This window comes from Balaenoptera musculus, chromosome 11 (genome assembly GCF_009873245.2).
Source record: "Balaenoptera musculus isolate JJ_BM4_2016_0621 chromosome 11, mBalMus1.pri.v3, whole genome shotgun sequence".
Classification (NCBI taxonomy): domain Eukaryota; kingdom Metazoa; phylum Chordata; class Mammalia; order Artiodactyla; family Balaenopteridae; genus Balaenoptera; species Balaenoptera musculus.
The window spans coordinates 348,010-373,009 of record NC_045795.1 but is presented as its reverse complement, the minus strand read 5'-3'; the positions used below and the strand labels follow the sequence as shown (position 1 = coordinate 373,009).

Here is a 25,000-nt window from a genome sequence, read left to right as displayed (position 1 = left end):
TTTTGACAAGTTACATGTGCATCTGGTACAGCTCTCTGCACGTAGAAGTTAGGTCTTTGAAGGAGTGAGTTGTGAATGCCTGGGAGGGAGCTGAGAAGTCAGGTGCACTTTGATAAAGTCTCTGTGCCCTGCGTTTTTTGATGGTGTTATTTTCTTCTTTCTTTGTGCTTATTGATATTCTAAGTTGTCAGTGGTGCTATGTCAGCAGCAGAAACTTGAGCATAAATGAACTGAGTTTAGTGTTCTCGAGTTAAACGAAGTTATCGATATGCCTGGTAGCTGTGCACGTGGTAATTTGCCATATGTGATTAGCAGTTCTCATAACTATTGTAATTACAATACTTCCTTAGCAAAAACATGCTTGACTCTTCTCTCCACCCTTTTTTTGTTAACATATGTATTTGTAAACACATGTATACTTGTATTCATTTATTTATGGTTTTACTTATGTAAATGGCTTCACTCCTGGCAGATTTCAAGAGGTTTTATTTGGTGCATTAAATTTAGTCTCATTTATTAGACATTTGTCCTAGAAGTATACTGGTAATTTAAAGTTTAGCAAAGATGATAATGCTGACCAACTACTAATAAGCAAGTGACTCTATGGCGTATAGAAAATGATTTTAATGGTAAATTAGAAAATTTTAGACACACATATATCTAGCTTTTCTATTTTTTGATGTAAATGTACATTACAAAAAATATTAAACAGACAAATAATCAAGAACGACTTGAAACCCTACTGTAGGGATAATCACAGTAACATTTTGATGTATTTCCTTTTGGTCTTTTTCCCCCTCAGCTTATATGAGTGCATATTACAAAATTGGAATTATATTGTGTATATAGTTGTGTGTGCTAGAAATCTTTTATACTTTAGGTGGCTCCTCTGAGTAATTATTTTCCTATACTTTAGCATTTGATTTGTTTTATTAGTAGCTCTTTAAAAATTTTTTCAACTATAGTCTTAATTGAAATTGAACTGTAGTTTTAAAAAATGCTTTTTCGATCAGGTTTTGGTGTTACTGTTATACAGAATCATGTGGATCTGTACGAGTATATGTTCGTACTGTGAAGTGGGTTATGTAGATTAGGAATTATTTGAAATTTGAGAGCGTTAATACATTGAAAGAGCTAATAAGCTGTCTGCTCAGGTAATTAGCTTTACTCTCCTATTATGAAAAATTTCAAGCATGCTAAGAGTAGAGAGAACAGTACCATCACTTCCGTATATACCTGTCGCCTAGATTTAGCAGGTCATATTTTTCCATACTCGCCTCATCGGAGGTTTCGAGGCTGCTTGGTTTGTGTTTGCTGATCTCAGGCAGCACGGCCTTCCTCTCCTGTGCGCTTCAGTGTGAGTCCCCTGATGAGGACGTTGCGTACTCGACCACAGCCCCGCGACCACAGCTCAGAAAGTTCCAGTAATCCGTCGGCATCATTCAAGGCCCCAAATTCAAATTTCCCCAGTTACACTTACTTGGTTTGTCCAAACCAAGATCCACATAAGACCCAGGCAGTTCATTTGGTGTTTTTTTTTTTTCAGTCTCTTAAGCCTCTTTTAAACTAGAACAGTCCTTTCACCTTCGCTACCTGTCTTCATTTTTTTCATGCTATTGATTTGTTGAAGACACGAGGCTGTTTGTCCTGTAGGATATCCCATATTCTGGATTTGACTCATTACTTCCTCGGGGTGCCATTAGCTTATTTTACTCTCTGTTGTATTGCTGGGACTTACCTGATTGGATACCAGTCAGGATTCAGTTTTGACCCTTGTGGCTACATGTGGTAGCATGTGCTTCCGATCTTATCCCATCGGGAGGCGTTAGTGTCTATTCCTCCTGGAGAGAGACCCTGGGGTGTATATATAGACACTGGCAGCGTGTATATAGATGCACTTTTGAAATCTCTGCTTTTTGTGTTCTGTGGATTTTGGTTTGGCTTTCTGAATTTCTCTATTTCATTAAGATTTTCATGCCTTTTAGAATTGCATTATAATTTAAAAGTCATTAAAATTTCATTGTAATAGGCCCTTGTCACCAATTTCATTCACTCGTGTGTCCTACTTCTTTGTTTACATTGATTCTTTTTTTTTATAGATATATTTTTAATTAATTAATTTTTGGCTGTGTTGGATCTTCGTTGCTGTGCACGGGCTTTCTCTAGTTGTGGCGAGTGGGGGCTACTCTTCGTTGCGGTGCGCAGGCTTCTCATTGCGGTGACTTCTCTTGTTGTGGAGCACGGGCTCTAGGCACGCGGGCTTCAGTAGCTGTGGCTCGCGGCCTCTAGAGCGCAGTCTTAGTAGTTGTGACGCATGGGCTTTGTTGCTCTATGGCATGTGGGATCTTCCCGGACCAGGGCTTGAACCCGTGTCCCCTGCATTGGCAGGCGGATTGTTAACCACTGCGCCACCAGGGAAGCCCACATTGATTCTTCAGTTATGCCTTTTTTGTGTTTTTAAAATTTGAAATTTTAATTTTCCTCTTCGATCTAGTAGTTTGTAGTGGATTTTTGTTTTTTAAAGTTAGTTTCTAGTCTAACTATATTATGAAAAGAAAATGTGTTTCTTGAGAGATACCAGTTTTCTGCAACTGCGTGTTCTTTTCAGGGCACACTGATTGGTGTATTATTATCAGTGCCTGATTAATTATGTTATTTAAGTCTAGGTTATTTATAATAAACATGCCAGACAAATCTCCCTCTTTAATTTTGACTCTGTCAGTTTTTCTCTGTATGTAAAACATGTTTCCTTTGTAACTTTTGATGCTTGGATTCTCTTGATACTAATATTACACTGTAAGGTAATAGTAATAGCTGCAAAATTGGGGCACTTCCCAGGACTACCGCAGGTTTGGTGATCAGCTGGAAGGACTCACAGAACTCACAGTTGTGTACTCACAGTTGTGGTTTATTACAGCGAAGGGAGACAACTTAGCTCAGCCTGGGGAAGGGCACCCGGGGTGGGGCCAGGCAGTCCCACCCACAGGGAGCCCTGGTTGTCCTCTCGGGTGGAGTCGTGTGGCACCGACCCTCCTGGTGGTGATGTGAGATGGTGGCGTGGAGTGTTGCACCCAAGCCTGGGGTCCGGAGTTTTTATTGTAACTCTGTCACATAGACACGAGCTGACTCCAACAGCTGGCCTCCATCTCCAGTCCCTCTGGAGATCGAGCCAATGCCAAGTGACCAAAGCCCTCACCATAAACCACATTGTCAGACTGTGCGGTGAGGCCCCATCACAGAAGATGCTTGAAGAGCTTAGAGGTGACCTTCCAGCAGCTGAGGGCAAAGGCCAACCCTCTCTTTGGGCAAGGTTAAATTCTTTACTGTACAGGATTAACATTCCATACCCTTCCTTTTGTATGCATTTGCTTGATGATATTATGCATTAAGTTCTTTTTAACCTTGAGAAATTTTGATTTTGTTTCTCTCTTATAAGCAAGAAATGGTAGGATTTATATTCTTTTATGCCGTTCTGAGAGGTTCTGCCTTTTCATAGAAGAATTTAAGCCGTGTACATTTATCATAAGTGAAACTTCTGTCCTTTTGTTCTGTTATTTTTTCTTTTTTCATTTTTACCTCTGCTATATGGACCATATTGTTTGCAGATTTGGAAGAAATAGTCTTACATTTTATTACAGGTTGTCTCTGACTCCTGATGTGCATGACAACAGTTTGGCACATCTGCATTCCTCATGTGCTTTCCTTTTTTCTGGTCTTAACTTAATCTGAAGTCATAGACCCAGCTGCTTTTTTTTACCTTTTCTATTTTATGTTTCTGTTTCTAGATTTATTCTTGTCTTTTGCATTTAATTTCATATTTACCACAGTTACTTAAAATTTACCATTTATACACATACATTTCATTGGCTTTAATGTTTGTTGCCAGTTGTGTATATGTGTCATCTTTCCTCTTTGGATTTTTTGTTTTGTAACTCTTGTGCGTTATCTGTTGAATTCCTGCATGCAGAAGTGTCTCTTGCTTTCATACATGAACAACCCCTTGGCCATAAGAGAATGACTTTTAAAACATTGATCCAGGGTCTTTTAGTGTCACAGAGAGGAAATCCTGAGCCAGAGTAATTCTTTATTACTTGTAGGTGACTTGTTTATTTTTCTGTCTGCCTAAATGCTTAAGATATATTTGTTTAGCCTTAAATTATTAAAAAAAAAACCCCAAAACAAAAAAACCACCTTTTCAGGATATATTGGAATGTAGGTCTTGTTTTTATTCATTTTACCCGACACTTGATGAGCTTTTGGAGCCTGTAGACTCATACCTGCAGGCTCTGACACTTCTCTTCTGCTCAGTCAGCTGTCACTCCCCGGGGTGTCTCTGAGAGGCCTCTTGCCCTGCTGCTTCCCTGCGCCGTGCCCAGGGGAGGAGCCCTCTGCTAGTTTCCCTCCCTCTCCTGCGCGCTGGGTGCTGGGAAATGGTCGTGCTTAAACAGTCCTTTCCTTAAAGAGGTGTTGGAGGTGAGAACAGTAGGGGAGACTCTGTAGTCTTGAAGACTTGGGAAAAAGTCTGCAGGTGTGTCATGTCTGGGCCACCCTGTGTTACAGAGTTAGCTGGATAAATACCTTTCTCTGCCCTTTTGATATCATCTGTGTTCTTCTCTTGACCGAGTGGACTTTTTTCATACACAGTCCAAGGATTTTTTTCAGTCCATCCCAGTCAGGTGTACAGTTGGCAGCAATTACCTTCTTGCGTGGCTTTTATTTATCTTTAAGGTTTTATGCTGTTTTCTTTATTCCTGTGTGTACCATGAGTATCTTAATTAGAATTTGGCAAGAAGTGTGTCTGGCATAACTAATCTGCCAATGTTAACCTCGGTGTGTTTATTATTATAGTTTTTTCTTTACCATATCCTGCAAAAATATTCCCAGCACCGTACTCCACTTTCCCGTGGCTGTCGCCCTGCTGTGCCCTTCCGGCCCTCACAGCCTTGAAGCCCAGGTTCTCCCCGCTTGCGGTGGTGCCTGTGGGGCCTCCTTACAGGAAAGGCCGGCTGTTCCTCAGTCCCTCTGACCCTCACCTGGCCAATCACTTGTTTTAGTGGCAGGTCCAGCCCCATCAACTGCTCCTTCTGAGAACAACTGTGGGCCTGGCCTCCTTTACCATACGCTAGGTGAGGGGTGGCCGAGGGAAGAGGCCCAGGCAGAGTGGCAGCGTGTGCTGCTCAGAACACGCATGGCCCTCCCTCCGTCCGTGTGTTGCTGCTGCTTCAGGAGTGGGTGCCACTCTGTTGAGGGATGCAGATAACCTCAGCACGCACTTATCCAGGACCCACTTGTCTTAAGTGGGCTCCTTTGTACCTGCTAGTCTTCGAAGGAGTAGTTGGAATTATGTTATTGTTGTTTTCAGTATAACTGAGGAAGGAAAGAATTCATAGAGTACCCAACCAATTTAGATGTAATTTATGTATGATTTAGCCACTCTGATAAAAATTGGGTAGAGTAAGAAGTAGAGAACTAAATGTTTGAAAAGCTGTATATAAATCTGAGTTATTAATGCATCTCACCCTAACCCTGCCTAGTGTCCTATCTTAGTATTATCCTCAGAGGTTGACACCTGGACCAAGTTGGGCCACACCTGTCTTTGTACACGTCAGGAGCTAAACATGCCTGTTTTTCAAGAGTTGTTTAAGAAAACAAGGGAGAAGAATGTGTGCTAGAGGCCCCCTGTGGCCCCCAAAGCCCTCAATATTTACTGTGTGTTTCTTACAAAAGTAGTTTGCCAGTCTCTGGTGTAGCCTGAAATGCCTGCCGCACACAGGCCGGTCGCAGTGTTCAGCGGTTAGAGCCTGCAGCTAGCTCGTGGATGGCCGTGTGCCTGACACTCCTGAGGGGCTCCACCTGCACTCATGCCTTTCCTTAGTGCTCACCTAATAATGGCGTTATATAAATGCATACACAAATATTATGAATTCTTAAATTGAAATTAGAAAGTTCGATGTCCACATTCTGTTAGAGAGTTCAATAAAACAAATCATTTCTTTGAATCAGTAGGCAGTCTTTCTGTAACTGATTTTTCTTTGAGTAGAACTTTTCCATACATACTTTTTTGTTTCCCAAATATAGATTTATGGTGTTCAACTGCTTCACATATTTAAGTTTTAATACATGAGAAATTGTAACAAGCCTGTGACTGTGGACTGAGTTGCTCTTTTTTTTTTCTTGAGGTTTTTCGCTTATCAAGGTCACAATTTTTTTTTTAATTTATTTTTGGCTGCGTTGGGTCTTTGTTGCAGAGCGCCGGCTTTCTCTTGTGGCGAGCGGGAGCTACTCTTCGTTGTGGTGCGCGGGCTTCTCATTGCGGTGGCTTCTCTTGTTGCGGAGCACAGGCTCTAGGCGCGTGGGCTTCAGTAGTTGTGGCATGAGGGCTCAGTAGTTGTGGCTCGCGTGCTCTAGAGCGCAGCCTCAGTAGTTGTGACGCAAGGGCTTAGTCGCAGGCTCAGTAGTTGTGACGCAAGGGCTTAGTTGCTCCGCGGCATGTGGGATCTTCCCGGACCAGGGCTCAAACCCGTGTCCCCTGCATTGGCAGGCGGATTCTTAACCACTGAGCCACCAGGGAAGCCCCCAAGTTGCTTATTGAGTTATACTATTTAAAAATGTTTTCAGAGAAAATAAAAGGTCAAGTGACCCAGACCTTGGGTTATTTGCATTAGTTTTCTGGAAAGTAGGATTGCCTTTATCAGATCCCAGTGTCTCTGGGTCCTCATGCTGGCCGACAGCCTGAGGGGTCTGCTGTGTGGAGACGGGCGCAGGGAGCCGCTTTGTGGAGGAACAGGGCTGTGAGCCGCGCAGCAGCCTGGCCCTGTGGAGCGGCAAGGGGCCTGTCGGTAGCAGAGAATGTGGCTGGGGACTGGTTTAGTGCAGACTCTCACTTAGGAGCAGCATTCGAGCGGAAGCTCTCAGGTGTAACCTCTTAACTGCCACCGATAGACCGGGAGTGGTGACCACCTAACAACATGCCACGTGGCCACTCGCCCCCTTCCAGCCAGGACCGTCAGGAACACAGCAGCCTCTGCTCAGGAGCAGTGTGAGCAGATGTGCTTGTTTGGAACATAGGCGTCCTTCTGGTTTCGCTTTTTAATATTTGGGCTTTTTTATCTCCGTTCCTTAAAGATAGGAAAATTCTTTCCCATTTAACTTAATCAATTCAAGGTATGTGGAAATGTTTTATGTCATCACATAATCCAAATTTAAAATATTAGATAAATAACTTTCTTTTCATTCCTGACTCAACCAAGACAATTAAAAATACAGTAGTTGGTTTTTCCCCGCAAATATATATATTTTTCTTCCTGTGAATGTGTTTTTTCAACAGAGAAGCAGTATAATTTTAGAGTTTCATGCAAAATTTGAGGTTGTTTTACAAAAAAGTATAAAAAAGGACAAGATTAAGGCTAGAAACTAATTAAAAGAAGAAGTTGATGTTCAAAGCTCATTTGACCCAGAATTCCCTAACCAATGAGTCAAGGGAAACCAATGAAATTGTAATTGATTAAAGAAACACACATCAGTTTTGCTTAGACAGACTTTTTTTCCCTGTAAATCTGCCACTCCTGACTGGTGGGTTGAGGCAGAACCTGTCAGTTCCTTCTAAGGAGGAGTTGGAATGTTAGAGAAGAGCTCATGTCCAGGAGTGCTGCTGCCCTGGAGTCCTGCCGGGACGCTGGGCAGTGAGCCGTCCTGCAGCGGAGTGTGTGCTGCAGCACGTCTGGTGAAGGCGTAGAATCCTGGCTGTCTCAGCAGCTGTTATTTTGGAAAGAAGTCTTGTATTTGCAACTGAATGCAGTTCCCCACTGACATAGTAGTTCTGTTGTTCCCAGTTTACAGATGTGGAAACAAAGGCTGAGGGGGTTTGGGTCACCTGCCCACGCAGTGTGGGCAGGATATGGTGAAGCTTCTTGTCCTGGGATCACACCGCTTGAGCTCAAATTTGGGGTTTGGCTTTGTGACCTTGGTCAGCTTATTTAATTTTACTGAGCCGTGGTTTCCCCATCTGTGAAATAGAAATAACATTAGAAGCTCATCATTGGCTTCTTACCAGATACGCATCGTGCATTAGAAACTTATCATGGTGCTCTGCTTATGGTCATGCCTCAATAATATTTGCCTTGCTATTTTTATTACTTTTACTGTGTCACAGTTTTGAATTTGAAATTGTATTTGGGGATTTGTTTTGAAAATGTTCTTAATGAGTCACCTGAGCAAGCCTGATCTGCTGTTTAAAACCTCCTCTCTTCAGCAGGTAAAAGTTTTTAAATATAAATTAACGCTTTCCTGATACTCTTTATCAGAATCATTCAGATGTGCGTCAGTATTAGCAAACAACTCCAGTGTAATTCGTACGTCCACAAATTGACGTATTGGTAGATGTTACTAGATATTTCTTGAGAACCTCCAGGGAAATAATTACAGACTGAATAGAACATGAATAATACGTATTTTGCCATGTTAAATCCCAAGGCTGAAATTAAATATTTTGAGGTTGATAGATATCAAATAGTAGTATTTCTATTTTGTAGATGGTGAAACTGAGAAATAAGAATGACTTTCTTATGGCCAGATATCAAAGATACTAGTTATTTAAGCCTCACTTTTCTTTTTTTTTTTTTTAATAACCTTTTCAGATAATTATGTAAGTTCATCTTTTTTTTAAATTTATTTATTTGTTTATGATTGTGTTGGATCTTCGTTTCTGTGCGAGGGCTTTCTCTAGTTGCGGCGAGCGGGGGCCACTCTTCATTGCGGTGCGCGGGCCTCTCACTATCGCGGCCTCTCTTGTTGCGGAGCACAGGCTCCAGACGCGCAGGCTCAGTAGTTGTGGCTCACGGGCCCAGTTGCTCCGTGGCATGTGGAATCCTCCCAGACCAGGGCTCGAACCCGTGTCCCCTGCATTGGCAGGCAGACTCTCAACCACTGCGCCACCAGGGAAGCCCTCACTTTTCTTTTTTAATTCAACCGTCTTTACCACTCAGCCTTGGTGATCAGATGACTAAGTACGTGTATTATGTACTATTTTAACAGCATTAAACTACCATGACTTAAGACTGGTGTCTGCTGGTTACTTTGCAAAGTTTGTGCAGAGTTTTTGTGTGTTTGTGCTTCTTTCTAGCAGTGAAATATGACCATTTTTTATGCTGTTTAAAAATGTCATTTTGACGTAATGTTTTCCCACCCATTAAAATAGCCGGTGTTTTAACTAGATGCTTTTTTCTAGCCATCCATCAAAAACTAGAAGCGGATGGAACGGAAAAAGTAGAAGGATCCATGACGCAGAAACTGGAGAATGTTCTGAACAGTAAGTTTTGTCCTACTACCCAAAACTATTTATGGACTTCATAACGAGCTTTGATACAGTTCTTGGACCTGGTTTCACAGAACAAGGCAGTAAGTTGTATTTTAGTATTTATTTCTAAATAGTAGTGATTTAATGAACATAAAGGGGAATAACAACATTGAATGTTCTCTTTCTGTTTGCATTTTATTTATGAGAACTCATCATTTGAAAGCAAGCCAGTGTACTTCTTAAAAAGTAAAATTTGCTGCCATAAAGAGGGCCAGGATATAAATAGCATCATCAAAGATAGAAAAGTGCCGCAGCAGTAACCAAGATTGTCATTGACCAAAACCTGAAAAAGCATCTTCAAGTATGTGCCAGCATCAATGCAAATAACATCAGCTACTAGAGTGACAGATACCGAGCTGCTGTCTATTTATTTGTGCCTTGTCTTTTTCCAAAACAACTTTAAGGCAGCTGCATATTTGAGTGTTTCTAACTGTGAGACATTTTGTAAGAATTGTAGGCCAAGAGAAACTGATACATGCAGTTGGAGGCCCTGTCCACCTCCCCTTCTTTTTTCTGACATCTGTACTTCCAGCTACTTATCCTACTGATTTAGAAGAAACTCATCAGATAAATCAATCCCTGTTATAATATTAGTGGCTTAAAAGTAAATTATTCTCTTCCACGTATGTAGTAAAAATATTTGACAAGGAGCAGTAATGCCCAGGGGACTGTCCTCGTTTTCAAGTATAAGCACATATAGCATATGATTTCTCCAGGAAGTAGGGTAGGGTCGAGAATAACCGAAACATTTAAGAACCCCGGCATCAGCTCTTTAGTGATTCTATGAATGCAGGACTGTGATAGCAAGTCAGTTTTGCACGTCCAGCTTAATTTAGCCCCATCAGCAAAAGTTTCTGAGCTTTTTTGTAAATATCTATTTGTAAACCTGGGGATAGCTCTGATAATAAAAGTGTTTCCTAGAAAGAAGCTTTAATTTGATATAGGCTTTCCTTGGTAGTAGAATTTGAGTACTTGGATTTCATCCCAAACTTTATGAGTTTGACAGCACTTGAAATTTTTTTGTCTCTGGTTGTTGGTATTATTATCATCATCATCACCATTTTGCCTTGAGATTTTACCTCGTTCCTTGTTCTCGTCTGAGAACCAAGTCACCAGCTTTGTTCAAATGGATATATTCTGAATTCAGCCCAAATAAGCATTTACTAAAGCTATTTCTATATTAACATAGACATTTTAACGTCTTGGATGGATATTTTCTGTTTAGGGATGTTATTTTCCCTGGAGAAGTTGCCATCAAACCATGATATCTGTTTAAAAAAAAGATTATGTCAGTAACTTTTAAAAGGTGGCTTGTGAGAACAATCTGGCTTAGTAAGTATCTCATTGTATCAGTAGAAGAAAACGGATATTGGCTCAGGTTTGGAAAAAATCACGATCTGTTTCATGGGTGAGGCCTGGCATAGTATGTTAACGTAATTTTTTTCTTTTCAGTAGTTTAGGTAATTCTCCTTTGGGACTTGTGGTATAAAATTTGTAAGGGAAATGGTTTTACTTCTGTTCCTTTATAAGCACAAACTTTTTCTAGAAATGTGTCCTTTTAACTTTCTACTGAAATTTGCTCTTTTTTGGGTAAAGTTGGCTTAACGTGAATGTCACTTCTTTGAGACTCAGGACTTTCTGGGATAAAAATTTGCTGTAGATTATATTCCTTTGTAACAATCCATTTTTCCTAGAAACATTTTTATGTCAACCGGACGTTGATGTTTGCTGTCTTAGGGTAAGTCGTGTTAGTCTAGGTCAGCTTGGCCAACATTTGTAAGACTGGTTGTGTCAAGTGCCGTGCTGGGTCCAGCATTGAGTATGGAGCTGGGAGGGGTGTGGCTGCCACCCAACAAGCAGGTCCCCTGCCCCGACGGCGTGCCCGGGTCACCGATTCACCGGTCTTCAGGAGCTGTACCACCGGGGAACTGAAACAGAAATTATGCAGGAGTGCAAATGTAGTCTGGTTTGCTTAGATTATATATTTTTTCTTTTTTTCGAATTTCTATTTCTCCTTTTATTTATTTATTAGCATCTTTATTGGAGTATAATTGCTTTACAGTGTTGTGTTAGTTTCTGCTGTAAAACAAAGTGAATCAGCTATACGTACACATATATCCCCATATCCCCTCCCTCTTGCGTCTCCCTCCCACCCTCCCTATCCCACCCCTCTAGGTGGTCTCAAAGCACCGAGCTCATCTCCCTGTGCTGTATGCAGCTGCTTCCCAGTAGCTATCTATTTTACGTTTGGTAGTGTATATATGTCCATGCCACTCTCTCACTTCGTCCCAGCTTCCCCTTCCCCCTCCCCGTGTCCTCAAGTCCATTCTCTACGTCTGCTTAGATTATATTAATGCTTTAATCTTGTGTATAATTACATACTAACGTGCATTTTCCCTGAGTTATTTTAAATGAAAGTTTTTTAAATTTGGGCAACCTTTTTCACTTTAAGTTTCTAAAGGGTGATGTTGACTAAGAAATTCAGTCCCTTTTGTTCAGAATTTATCAATGTTGAAGGCTTTCATTGAAATTCTTTTTTGTTTTCACTGATACATGTTTCTCATATTTGCCTTGGTATTTAATAATTCCTTCTTGATTTCAAGCCAGCGATGAAGTGAAGACTGTTAATTTCTATCAAATCCACATATCTCACTCTGTGTTGTTACCTATTCCAAGAGCATAGAACAGCGCCGTCCAACAGAACTTCTGCCATGATGGAAATGTAGCTCTTGAGCACTTAAAATGGAACTAGTATTGCTGAGGAATTTAATTTTTATTCCATCTTAATAATTTGGCTTTAAGTCGAAGTAGCCCCGTGTGGCTGGTGCGGCTGGGCTAGGCAGGCAGGTGCAGGGAGGGACCGTGCGGTCTAGGTGTGCGTCGCCAGAGCCGGGACAGCTAGACCTCTGTGCCCCTCACTGGCGTCAGGGCTTGCTCCCACAGTTCACAGATGCTCAGCCCCCGCGGTAACCCTGGGAGGCTTGTGCTGTAACCTCCATTTTATTGACGAAAAACTGAGGCTCAGAAGGATTGAACGCGTTACCTAAAGTCACATCAGCAGTAAGTGGCAGAGCTGGGATTTGTGTCTACGCATCTGGCTCTGAGCCTGCGCTTTAAACTACAGACTGCCTTGCTGGTTTGGGATGCGTGGGTTTCAGTGACCAGTATGCTTGCCACGTTGCATCAGGTACACACCCGGTTGCTATCTCTGCGGTCCACTGAACGTTCACCAGTAACAGATGCCCAGCTGCTCTTCCTGCAGAGTCGGGGGGACCCACTGCATACGCTTGCCAGGCCCTGCTCAAACAGCAGAGTGTGCCCGTGTGCAGCCTCCTCGTCTCCCAGAGAGAAACTTGCAGACATTTCACAGACATGGAGACTCAGAAGGGGAAGTTGGCCCACAGAAATGAAAGTGCATCAGAAAAGGGAAAGTGGTGACAGTGTGAGTGGAATTCAAATCCAGCACGACTTGGGTTGTAGAAGTGGCTGTGGTGGGGTGTGGACACTGGCACTGGGAGCCCCGAGGAGCTCAGTGAGGGTGGACTTCCCCACCGAAGCCAGGAAGGTGTGACGAGGGGGTAAGGCTGTCCCAGAGGGAGTGAGGCCGACGGAGCGCTCGCAGCTGACCCGTGAAGCTGGAAGTACAGCAGACAGACTTGGAAACGAGCGTGATTGTTTGTCAGAGCACAGAAAAGATGCTTGATACGTGCTGTAAACTTTATGACAAGAAGAGGCAGGCTATCTTGATGATATTTTTTACGAAGAAATTAAACACTTGAATTTTCAGTGTTTCTAATGTTTTATAGTGTACTAAATAAAAATTAGGTTTACTGATTTTTCATTTTCTTATTGATGTATAACCAACAGTAAGCAAGTTTTTAATGCTTCAGCAAAAATTTTTTAAGTCACAGAACAAGCGTCGTTTTCGCATCATTAGGGTTGCTTGCTGGGCTCGGTTCAGCTGCCCGATCACTGGCGTGGTCCTGCACGTGGGCCCTGTGCTGTCCCTCCCTCAGCGAACAGCGTCCTGGGCACTGGTTCTGAGGCTGGTTTCTGGTACTTGCCCTGTAAGCGTTGATTGAGCGTTCTTATTTATATTCCAGGGACAGGAGGATGAAACTTGCGCTTTAATTCTGAGAGTTTATAATCCAGTGCAAAGTAGGTCCAGATAGGGAGGGGATTAAATTGTGGTGTGACAGTGCTCTGCTGGTAGGGGTCCCGGAGCCCCACGAGGGGCACCTGATGGAAAAGTGGATGGAGAGAGGCCGGGGGAGGGCGCTGAGCCTCGGGAGCGGAGGGGGCAGGCCAGGCGGGCACTAAGTGGGCCAGGTGCATCCCGGGCGGGCAGGCCGCACGAGGGGGAGGGCGCTGAGCCTCGGGAGCGGAGGGGGCAGGCCAGGCGGGCACTAAGTGGCCCAGGTGCATCCCGGGCGGGCAGGCCGCACGAGGAGGAAGGTGCTGACCTCAGGGGAGATGGCTGTGGGCCATGAAGCAGGACCGAGTACCCTGGGGTGCAGACGTGAGGGCTGAGGCTGCCGGGTCGAGGGGTCTGCTCGTGACAAGCTCTCTGTGTGGCGCTGTGGAATTTGTCTTTATCCTGAGACTACTGGTGAGCCGTGGGAGGATTTTAAATAAGGAAGTCACATGGCGACTTTTAGAAAAACATTCTGCCATCTGTCCAGAGAACGCACCCGAGGGAGCTGGGTAGAGACCAGAGGAGAAGCCGGCAGAAATGTGCACCGGTGATGCGAGAGCGGTTGTGGGACCCCGGCGCCAGGCCCGGCTGGGAACGAGCGCTAGGTGACTCAGGTAGTGACCTTGTCCGTGTAAGGTCGCCCTGTAATGTCAGACAGCTGCCTGTCTGGCCGTTTTCTGGAGTCTGTTAAGAGAAACGAGACACACAGCAGGTTGTTCAGTCTCTTTGTGTCCTGGTTTTGCTATGAATTTAAGTATACGTTGAAAAGTTACCTTAAATTTCATTCAGCTTTATTGTTCCTGGGGTAAATTGTGTCGTGGGTGTGTAGGGGGAACCCTCCTCCCATCCCCCCCCACCCCAGCTCCCATCAAGCAGAGACGCAGGTTATACATCACCCGTACCGTCCTCTGTGCCGGGTGCCAGTGCCGTGAAAAGGGGCCAGAGAGAGCTTCGTGTTTACTTTAATAAACATGCTTGAAATGACCAGGCGCCATCAGAATTACACGACTAGCTTTTGTGGATGACGGGTTCCGGGCACAGTTACAGTGTTTGTCCATGTTTGAGGGCAGGTGTGAGTTTGATTGGTCAGTGGGCAGTGCTGCAGTGACTTGTCTTCCCATCTTATTCTCCAGCTCTGTTGAGATATAGTTGACACGGGACATTGTGCAAGTTTAAGGTGCGCAGTGTGATGGTTGGATACCTGTCTGTGATGCCGTGTGTTCACCCCCCCGCGCCCCCCCGCCCCCCGCCGCCAGCGCTGTCGCCACACGTAATTCCATTTGTTTGTGGTGAGAATGTCTGAGGTTTCCTCTTGAAGCCACTTTCAGGCTACAGTACAGCACTGTTAGCTCTGTTTCCGATGCCGTGCATCACATCCTCAGAGCGCATCCATCTCCCCGTGGCCCCAGCCCGGCCTGCTTACAAGAGCTCGGCTTTTCAGGCTCCACGTGTAAGTGGAGCCACTCAGGGTCTGTCTTCCTGTGACTGCACGTGGCGTGGAGCCCTCCGGGTCCATCCGCGTCTCCCTGTCTCATGCTGAGGAGAACATCACTGCCCTGCCAGCCCAGCTGAGGCCAGTGTCATTGCTGTCAGTTCAGGGGCATCCATCCCCGAGACCATGATGCAGTGTCCCTGCGGGGGGAAGGGGTCAGCCTTCAGCCTGCACTTGCCCGGGGCTGCTCGTGGGCTGGTGCAGGTGGCCTCCAGGGCAGTCCTGCCTCCGTTCCTGGAGCCAGCGTGCCCTTCTCTCAGCCGCGGCTGGTGAGCTGCTGCTGAGTTTTATCTGCTTGCGCAAATCTCGGTTTCCCTGCTTTCGTTTATTTTCTGACTGTATGTAATCATCCAGTTATCAGAGCTATGAACTCCCAAAATTTTACTGTGAATGCAGTAAAGTTCGCAACAGAATAATTTATGGACAGAAATTGTCTATAAATTAAAATCATAATTTCATGACTTAAAATGTGTACATAAATTAGAATTCTCTATATGTATACATTTCTGTGTAACTAAACTAAATTTTAATTTTATAGTTTATAATTTCTGCCTATAAGTTTTTCTGTATTAAATATTTATATTTTATTTAATTTTAAGCAGATTTTTAACCTGTGCTTGTTATACTTTTTAGGGGAGTTTGAAATTATTAGTTTGTATTTTTTAATTGTCTTTAAAATAAGATGAAAAAGAAATCTAATTTTGATATTTTGTACTCCTTCATTGTAGAGAAAGTGCTTGGGGATTTAACATCCGCAGCGCACACATAAGTAATCAACCTTTAAAAATATTCAGTCCCCATTCACGTATCTAATTCATTCATGAAGCCTCAATTCGTGAAGTTTATTTCTAAATGATAAACAAGTGCTTAATATTAATTTTCTTCCAAGAAAAATACTTTTAATCTTAATCACATTTCTAATATTCATTTAGTCATCATTATATTATATGGTTTGGTGGCAAGAAGGGAATATATTTTTTTTCTCAGAGTAGAAATTTAGTATTCTACATTAAATAGCGGGTGGTGAAAATAGCTGTCCTGACAAAACAAAGTTTTTATACCAGGCCTTTAAAATTTCAACAGAATTTAAACATTATTTAGATAAAACAATTATGTTACAAAGATGACTTTTAACACACTCAGGCCACCCACAGTGTGGACCAGAGAATGCGGCGCGCCAGCCACCCAGCGAGACTGAGGTCGTTTTTTTCATCTTTGCTTAAAGTATAGTCACTAGACCAGATAATGTAGAAACTTTTTATGAGCAGTGGTCAAACAGCCAAAAAAAGTTTATCCTTTTTCTCCCCTTTTCTTGTGACTAATTAAAAATAATTCACAAGTTGAAAAAGCTTAACTATTTTTGTACACAGTAAATTTTGTTTTAGATAAAGAAACTCTTTCATTACAGTGATTCATAGAGTTTGAGGTCTTTAAGGTAAAAAAAAATACAAATATATAGAATGTCCAGTTTGTGTATCATTTTAAGAAATATTAAGCTGATTTAAGAAATATTCATTAATAGTGGTGTGTTAAAGTTTGACATTTTAAATTGCTTATATCATTTTTTGTGCCTGCTAGATAATTTTATGTAGAAGTAGGATTAGGTCTAAAGTATTTCTTTTGAACAACTTTTCTGAAAAATTTTTTCCATTTTTTTTTTATTACTATGGATATGTAGATATTGAATCCAGAGAATTTAACTAGTGTACTTGTGTGTGCACGCGTGTATATGTGTGGGTTTTAACCTGTTGTCTGAATTAATGAAGTAACCTAAGGGTCCATAATGCTATAAACCTTAAAAGAAGCTAAAATAAACGTAAATTCACATTAGACAATTTGTTTGGGCCCGGTAAGTATGGTTATTCTTAACTGGATACCATTAATTGGTATACACATATGAAAAGACTTCACAGGCAAAAAGGAAATTGTATTTTAGCAAACCGTAAAAAAAACTCCAATATAGCTGACTTTTAGAAAAGTCTACTGAGTTTTAATATTAAGTGCAATAGCAGTCTAACATTTTATTTCTTTGGTCCAGTGACACATTTTCTGATTAAAATTAGTTTTTATCTAAGTTTCTTTTTGTCCTTTTAAAATAGGAGCAAGTAACACTGCGGACACATTATTTCAAGAAGTCTTAGGTCGTAAGGACAAGGCAGATTCCACTAGAAATGCACTCAATGTGCTCCAGCGATTTAAGTTGCTTTTCAACCTTCCTCTAAATATTGAAAGGAATATCCAAAAGGTAGAGTGCATATTTATGTACCTATGGTCATAGATGTCATAAATTTTAAAGAGTTGTTAAGATGTTTTTTATCTTAACCAAATGTCTTCATTAAACTTTACTGACAGTCTCCAAAATGTTTCTTTATTTTAAAGGGTGATTATGATGTGGTTATTAATGATTATGAAAAGGCCAAGTCACTTTTTGGGAAAACGGAGGTGCAAGTTTTCAAGAAATGTAAGATTTGTTTATTACTTTTAGATTTTCTACTTTGCTTTTACAGGAAGAATGTGGAATGTAGTCTGCAAAGAATGTTACATTCGTTTTAGTTTTTGTTTATATGGTGCCCTTTCTCAAGTGTAAGACAGTTACTTCAGAAGTAACACGATGGCTTTTCTTACTAAGATGGAGTGAAAACTGTAGGATAGGTTAGTCTTGGACATTCTTTGCTGCTTGTTAATCATGTTGCCATTTAAAGTCTTTTCTACTGGAAAGAATCAATTATAGATATTTTACAGAAACGGAAATCTACGTTTTAATCTTCCCTCTTCAGAAAGACCAATATATTTATGAATTCTAACCCTACTTTAAAGTAAACTAAACAACTTTTGAAATTATCTCTAAGGCTAGAGTTACAGAAAATAAGAAAAGCCTAAAATGCCTTATGGTCATGCCTTATTAACTGGGAGAAATATCACAGGGCTTGATTAAATTTGTAAATAATTTTATTTTTATTGTGGTAAATTTACATGCAGTGATATGCACAGGCTTACATGTTGCAGCTCAGTGAGTTTGACAAATACACAAGCCCATGGAACCCACACCCTGGAGAGAACGTTTTCATCACTCCAGAAATTTCCCTCTTGCCTCTTCTCAGTCGCCCCTCTACCCCAAGGCAGCCACTGTTCTGCTTTCTGTAATTGGATTTTAAATTTTCATTCTGTAAGTCGTGTAATTCTTTCCTTTTTAAACAGATTATGCTGAAGTAGAAACACGGATTGAAGCTTTAAGAGAATTACTTCTGGATAAGTTGCTTGAGACACCATCGACCTTACATGACCAAAAACGTTATATAAGGTAAACCTTCTGCAAGAATTTTGACAAATCACATGTGTCTGGATAGTGCTGTGTACATCATGTAACTCTTAAAGCTGATCTGGGGGAAATTGGGAGATTGACGAAACGGTAAAAGGGAAGACAAGTAGCAGAAATTTAGGGATACCTAGTGTAGGACACCAAAATTCTTTTGTGTACTCAAAAATTTGGGAGCACTCACTCTTTAAAGGCAAGGAAATCCTGCCGGTTTGGAGAAAGGAAAAGTAGCCTCATTGCACCTCTCCTCCCGTCCACAGCATCTTCCCCAGCCCGGGGTTGCGGGGGGCTCCCTGTGGGCCCCCGCAGGTGGGGACTCCCTGACTGGCTTAGAGGGTGGCACTGTCCCACAGGTGGGAGAGTCTCTGGTGCCCCGAGAGTGGCCAGGGCTCAGCAGCAGAGAAAATTCTGAAAACTTTCAGTCTTGAAAAGGAAGTGGGAGGGCTTACGTGAAAAAGACAGCAGTAACAGCAAAAGCCATGGACACCACAGCATAGAGGGAACATGTTGCCCGAGAGGGAGGGGCTTCAGCAGGCGCAGGGGCGCTGGAACTGCTGACTGCAACCCCCCCCCCCAAACAAGCCTGCGCAGCTGTGTCTGAGCCTCACTGTGCCTCACAGACGCCATGCGGCGTCTGCATCACACCTGGCGCGCAGGTGAGGACCTGGGACTCAGGGCGGTCGCTGCTCAGCACGCACCGCCACAGGCCTCCCGGCTCTCTGGCTTCACAGCCTGTCTTTGCTTTTCTCTAAGTGCCCCCAGAGGAAAGAATGCATTTGGGAGATTTTTCTGGCCTGTAGAATCATAGAAATCTAATGCTGCAAATAAACTGCACGTTAGTTATCCAACCGCTTTTTTTTTTTTTTTTTTTTTTTTTTAACGTGTAAAGTAACAGAGTTCTAGGAAGGTTAATCTCTCATGTAGGAAACATAGCTGGTTAGCATCTTGTCTGTGTTCTGCCATGTTGCTTCACTAATTGGGCTTTGTGTCTATTTACCTGTTTACATTTATTCTTTTTCATTTGCTGATAGTAATACATTAAACCTTATTGAGTGCAGGATTTCTTTGTGTAGCGAATTTCCATTTATGTAGATTATTCATGTACAGCTCCTGTGACTGGTTAACCTGGATACCATTTAAAAGATGGTGGGTGTTAAAAAAAGATTCTTTTAAATGGCCTATTTAATGTTTTATTCCCTGTCATTTTAAAGGGAAAAGAACAAGAATGTCACTGAGAATGTCAAGTCATTTACTTATTTTTTAATCATTATTTTATTTTTGATACTTTGAGAAGATACTGAGCAATTTTATCATCCTTCTTAAATTAAGGGTTTCATTATTAATGAATAGCAAAAACAAAATCACAGCCAGGCCAAATATCTGTTGGACTTTGGAATCTATGGTGCGCAGTCCTTTGAGCACCAAGTGGGGGTGGAGACTCTCGACTTTATCATCAGCAAAACTCCACCTCTTAGCTCTCACGTAACCAAGTTGCGCAGGGAATGAGCGAGTCAGATTACCCCTGTGTTGTTGTGCTGTTGTTCACTGCTGTATCTACCTAAAGGCATCCTGATGCTTTTCACTCTCCTTACTCTGGTGAGGCTAGTAGCTCAAGCAACAAGCCAAGTACCACATACTTCTTCCATGCCAGTGTGGTTCTGTCCTTGGTAATTGTTAAAAATCATGCTCGAGTATGGCTAAAGACTTTAATTCTTAAATTTAAAAATTTTGAGCCTATGCTCATCATAATTAACACTCCTTACCTTCTGCCTTCTAAAAAAGTCTTTTTAAAAAGTGTTCTCAGATAACACGTATTTAAAAGAAATAGCAATAACCTGTATCATATGCTAAGCCAAGATCTTTGAAATGAAACTACATACTAAAAGAAAAGAGGAAGCTCATTGGATTAAGTCATTTAACCAAGGAAAAGCCTAGCACAAGTTGTGCTTTTGCACTGAGACACTGCAGAGTTTCTGAGACAACAAATTTATCTTTCTTTATAAAACTCTTATGTAATACCCATTAGCAAGATGATAGAAAGAGGATTATTATTAAATTTTGGGAGGACCTCGCCAGCATACTGAAAAGACATAATCTGAGAAGATGCTGAGCAGAAAGGCACGTTGATCTTGCTGTGCTGCTCGAGAGCGAGCCTTGTGACGGCCCCTCTGTGTGCTGCTGGTGGTGTGCACAGAGAGGGAGGGAAGCCGCCCTCCGACAGGGACGGTGCTGTGTTTTCTGCTGCTGCCGATCTGAGGTTGCTGTTGAGTGCCAGCGTCAGGAGGAGGTGCAGCAGGAGTCTCTGGGCAAAACAAACCTGTCTGAGGACACCTCCGACAGACAGTTCCTCTCCAGCAGGAAGGGTGGAAGCGCACGGTTTGGGGAAAGAAATGACACAATGTACTATTTGTCATATTTACATTCCAGAGGATAGAAGAGGAAAGCCTGTGTGAGGGGAAGACTCAGATTGGGTTTTGAAGGCTTTGCTGAACGTCACCTGTTAGATCCTCCCGGGGATGCTGTTAATTGATGTGCCAGACTCTCGGCACAGACAGCCTCCTGGCCCCTGTAAATAAAGGGTCATGGCTCGGGTAGGAGAGGAGCCCGCACGGGACACCCCGCTGTCCTCGGAAACCATTCTTCCCCGTTAGCCCATGGAGGTCAGGGGAGGTGGGTCGTTCCCGAATGTGATGTCAGGTTTCTTCTCAGTGTTTTATTTGTCACTAACTTGTTTCTCCTCCAATTAGCTGCTAATTGAGAAGACTGAGTAAGGAAATACTCAGTACTGCAGAAGCTGGGGAGAGAAGCCCAGGTGTGTCCCTGCGTGTTTAGAGGTCATAGCTTGTCACCATTAATTAAAATTTATTCTTGAACAGAACTTTTAACCCCAAGACAACAGACAGCTTAGGGTTTATGAGTTATTTTAAGACAATAAGTCCAGCTTTTGAAGTTGATTTAATTGGATTTAACTTGTTATATTTATATATTTCATGAGGGCCGAGTTTTGAATAATATTTGGCAGAAATTTTTCAACTGAAATCTATTTCAGTTGTCTATCTGGGTTTGGAATTTTTACAGAGAAAGAAGAATTTAAATATTTTAAGAACTATTTTAAAACTAAGAAAAATGCCCATCTATACTGTATTTTCTAAAGAAATATCTTCTCATGAATTCGAGTTTAGACTTAGAAGTCACTGCTTGCTGTCACCAAATCTCTTTGTGTAATAAAGTGGTCTTGAGTTTCAGTTGCCCTGTTTGGATCCTACAGAAAAAAGGGTCACACTGCCACCTCGTGGCCATATTTCAGACCAGAAAGGAATGAAGAAATATTCACGCTGAGGCCTCTGCTGGCTCCCACCTGTTTTCTGTGTGACTGAGAACTAAGTAGAAACACTCTGTGAACAAAATGTAACCGTAAAGATACGCTCTCACTGGGCATTATAGGAACATTGCAAGTTGTCTTTGTCTCCTTGGTTGTATTTTTATAAAGTCCTAACTTCTTAAAATGTAGGTTTATTGTTTGTTAATTGCATGAAAATAAATCTGAATATATTTCGTTTAGAACTGAATATTCAAGACTAGTATTGACGAATGCTTTACTAATTGACAAAATTTTAGGTTTTCTTAAGTGATGACTTCAAGCTGTGCTAGCTTTCCTCTTGTCCTCATGATGGCTGTGCAGCAGAAGCTGACTGGGTCAGCCTTGGCCTTGCTGTTTCAGGTACCTGTCTGACCTCCACGCGCCAGGCGACCCTGCGTGGCAGTGCATCGGAGCCCAGCACCGATGGATCCTCCAGCTCATGCACAGCTGCCGGGAGGGCTGCGTGCGGGACCTCAAAGGCAAGGCCCTTTCTCCCTGCGTGCACCCTCCCCCTCGTCACTCGACACACTCTGGGGACGCCCTTGACTGAGGGATGAGTTGCTCTCTTTGTAGCTGTACCTGCCCCCACCCCGGTTAGCACCTCCCTGGACGAGTAAGAGAGCCGGGGCGGGGAGAAAGCCCCCTCAGCATGCCTGTCTCGTGGTTGGCGGGCAGTGTTGACAGAGGGTTGGCTTGCAGAGCAGTTACCTCTTGTGGAAGCGACATGATGTTGTAGAAGTGACACTAGGCTCGGTCAACAGGAACAGCACACTCACTATTCCATCAAGTGTGTGTTGAGCCCTGCTGCGCACCAGGCGCCGTGCCAAGTCCAGGTGCATGGGCGCAGTCCCGGCCCTCATGGAGCTCAACTAAGCAAGTACCAGGTTGTGACTGGTAGATGGCGGGTTTGGGGACGTGTCTCAGACAGGGCTCTGTGTTAGCAGAGAACCTAGAGGATGAGGGATGCCTGCCGGGCCGCCTCCGGCACAGGCCCTGAGGAGAGTGGAGGAAGAGTCAGAGCTGGTTCACAGCCATCACAGTGGCAGGACTTGAGGCCGGGTGGGGAGGCCCCGGGCCTGGATGGACTTCGTCCAGGGCTTTGAAGCCTGGGAAAGACCCGATGAGACGGGGACAGTGGAGCCGGTTAGGAGACTGCTGTGGTGATTCAGGCATCTCGCCGGCATGGAGGCCATGGGTGTGGAGGAGGAGGGGATTCGAGCTGTGTCCGGAACCTGGGATTGACAGGACTTGGTGACCAAAGGAGGGGCTCGGTGATTCCCAGAGGTCTGACCTTGGCAGCTGGCTGGGATGGTGCGCCGTGGGGTTGGGGCGAGGAGGAGAAGGCGGTCTTCCCTTTTCTTTGGACCGGCTGGTGTGCGACTGTCTGACGTACAAGTAGAAGCGTCCAGTAGGTAACTGAATTTAAAGAGCGTAGGACAGAGTCCTAGGGAGTGTTCTTTACAGGGCTGGTGGAGGAGAAACCTGCAGAGGAGATGAGGGAGGGTGGCCAGGGAGCCGGGAGGGAAAGGAGGGTCAGCAGGGGTTTTAAGGTGAAGAGTCTGATAAAGGGGTGTCCTTTAGATTTTGTGCTGAGGCTGTTGATGACCTTGGCAAATGCAGTTTCAGTGGCCTGAGACACCAAATAGATTATATAAATAAGGCGCAGCGATGCTTACAAGGTTTCCGGACGAGAAAGTGAAGTAACATGAGAGCAGTCCTGGCACAGAAGGAGGTGCCACAGAGAGGCCATGATTATTTATTTATAGTTTAGTTTTGTCGTGAATTAGGTGGCTTGGAGTTGAGTATTTTCCAGCTGTGAGTCTGTTCTTTTCTATTCTTGATGTTTAGGAAAACCCACGTATCTCTTCACTGATGCCGTATCTAAATTTCTAGTATGTCATTAATTATTTTATAGTTTTAGCAAGTGAAGATGACATCAAGCAACATACACAGTCTGAGGTCGTTGGGGGGTATTGAGAGGGCCTCAGGTTCTCGTGTACTGAGTCTGCTCTGTTGGGCAGGACTCTAGACGTGGCTGCCCGTCACAACCCCCTGGGTTTTTTTCCAAGACTGTCGCTTCCCAGCCTCCTCCCCATTCCTGACCGTCATAGTAGACTCTCTAGCAGTGCAGTCCGCGCAGCAGTACTTCTTAAAGCTCCCAGGAGACCGTGGTGCGGCCGCGGTTGGTAATCAGCGTGGCGGATGTGCTCTCGGGACCGAAGAGCCGTGATGAGCAAGACCCACGTGGTCTCTGGCCTCTTGGAGCTTGTAGTCTAGTGAGAGAGACCTATGTCCTCAAACAAATCACATGTTGTTTATTACGTAAGTGTACCTGTGAGAGGTATTGCGAAGTGGGGAGTGCAGAACTCTGCCTCAGTCTCGTTAGCGGGAGGCCCAAGGAAGTTTCCTAGAGGAGGTGTTGGTGCCCCTGAACCTAAATGAGGGGTGTGAGTTCTCCAGGGAAAGAGCCACGGGGAAGTAGTCCAGAGACCCAGTAGGTGCTCAATAAGTGCCACCCTTCCCCTCTCCAGTGAAGAGGCTGGTATATACAGTGATACAAACAGGATCACGGTCTGACAAACGTTTTCCCTACTCAGGCTTATAAGAAACAATCCAACTGTATGCTTTAGTTATGAAAATATTTGAACTTCTGGAAAGCATGTATCATTTATGAAGACAGCATATAGACCGTTTGAAATTGGAGAAGTGCCAGGAAAATTCATATACCTTATTGTCGCACCCATACCTGAAAGATCTGATAACCAATATTCCATCACTAAAGGTCTGAATCTTTCTTGAAGATAGAGACACACCCTTACCTAATGGATTCCTGCCCTGTCATCTTGGTGTTATGTATTGCTATATGTATTTATCCAAAACTGCTGAAAATCAGCATTTCTTGAAAAAAAAAAAAAGACACTAGCTTCTGCGTAACTGGAGACCTGCCTTTTTATTCACTTTGACCAAGCCTGTTGTAGAAGTTGCCACTCGCTTATGAAGTACTTGGAGGAATGTGCATTACATGGATCCTTTTGTTAGTGATGAGGTTTACCTAAAGTTATTTTCATAAGTTGGTCTTTAAAATTAGGAAGTGAAACATAACAGTTTACGACTCTTTGAACTTACTACACAGATTTCGGTGACAATACAATGTAAATTTCCTAAATTCATTAGATGTTTACAGGTTAGGATTTAATCGTCCTTGACGTTCAGAGGAACATCCTGAGCCGTGCCCATCTGTTGTCAGCAAACACGACTAATATGAACAATATAGACAGTCC

The 25,000-nt window shown here is 43.2% G+C and overlaps 1 protein-coding gene across 3 annotated transcripts in view; it reads left to right on the top strand.

Moving 5' to 3' along the window:
* The window catches only part of EXOC2 (exocyst complex component 2), a 154,814-nt gene that overhangs the window by 48,789 nt on the left and 81,025 nt on the right, over positions 1 to 25,000 (top strand). For all 3 annotated transcript variants that reach the window (XM_036869276.1, XM_036869277.1, XM_036869278.1), the window contains exons 7-11: positions 9,227 to 9,307; positions 17,142 to 17,287; positions 17,422 to 17,503; positions 18,241 to 18,343; positions 22,080 to 22,198. In XM_036869276.1, the coding sequence (XP_036725171.1) occupies positions 9,227 to 9,307; positions 17,142 to 17,287; positions 17,422 to 17,503; positions 18,241 to 18,343; positions 22,080 to 22,198 (531 nt within the window). The remainder of the gene's footprint in view (positions 1 to 9,226; positions 9,308 to 17,141; positions 17,288 to 17,421; positions 17,504 to 18,240; positions 18,344 to 22,079; positions 22,199 to 25,000) is intronic.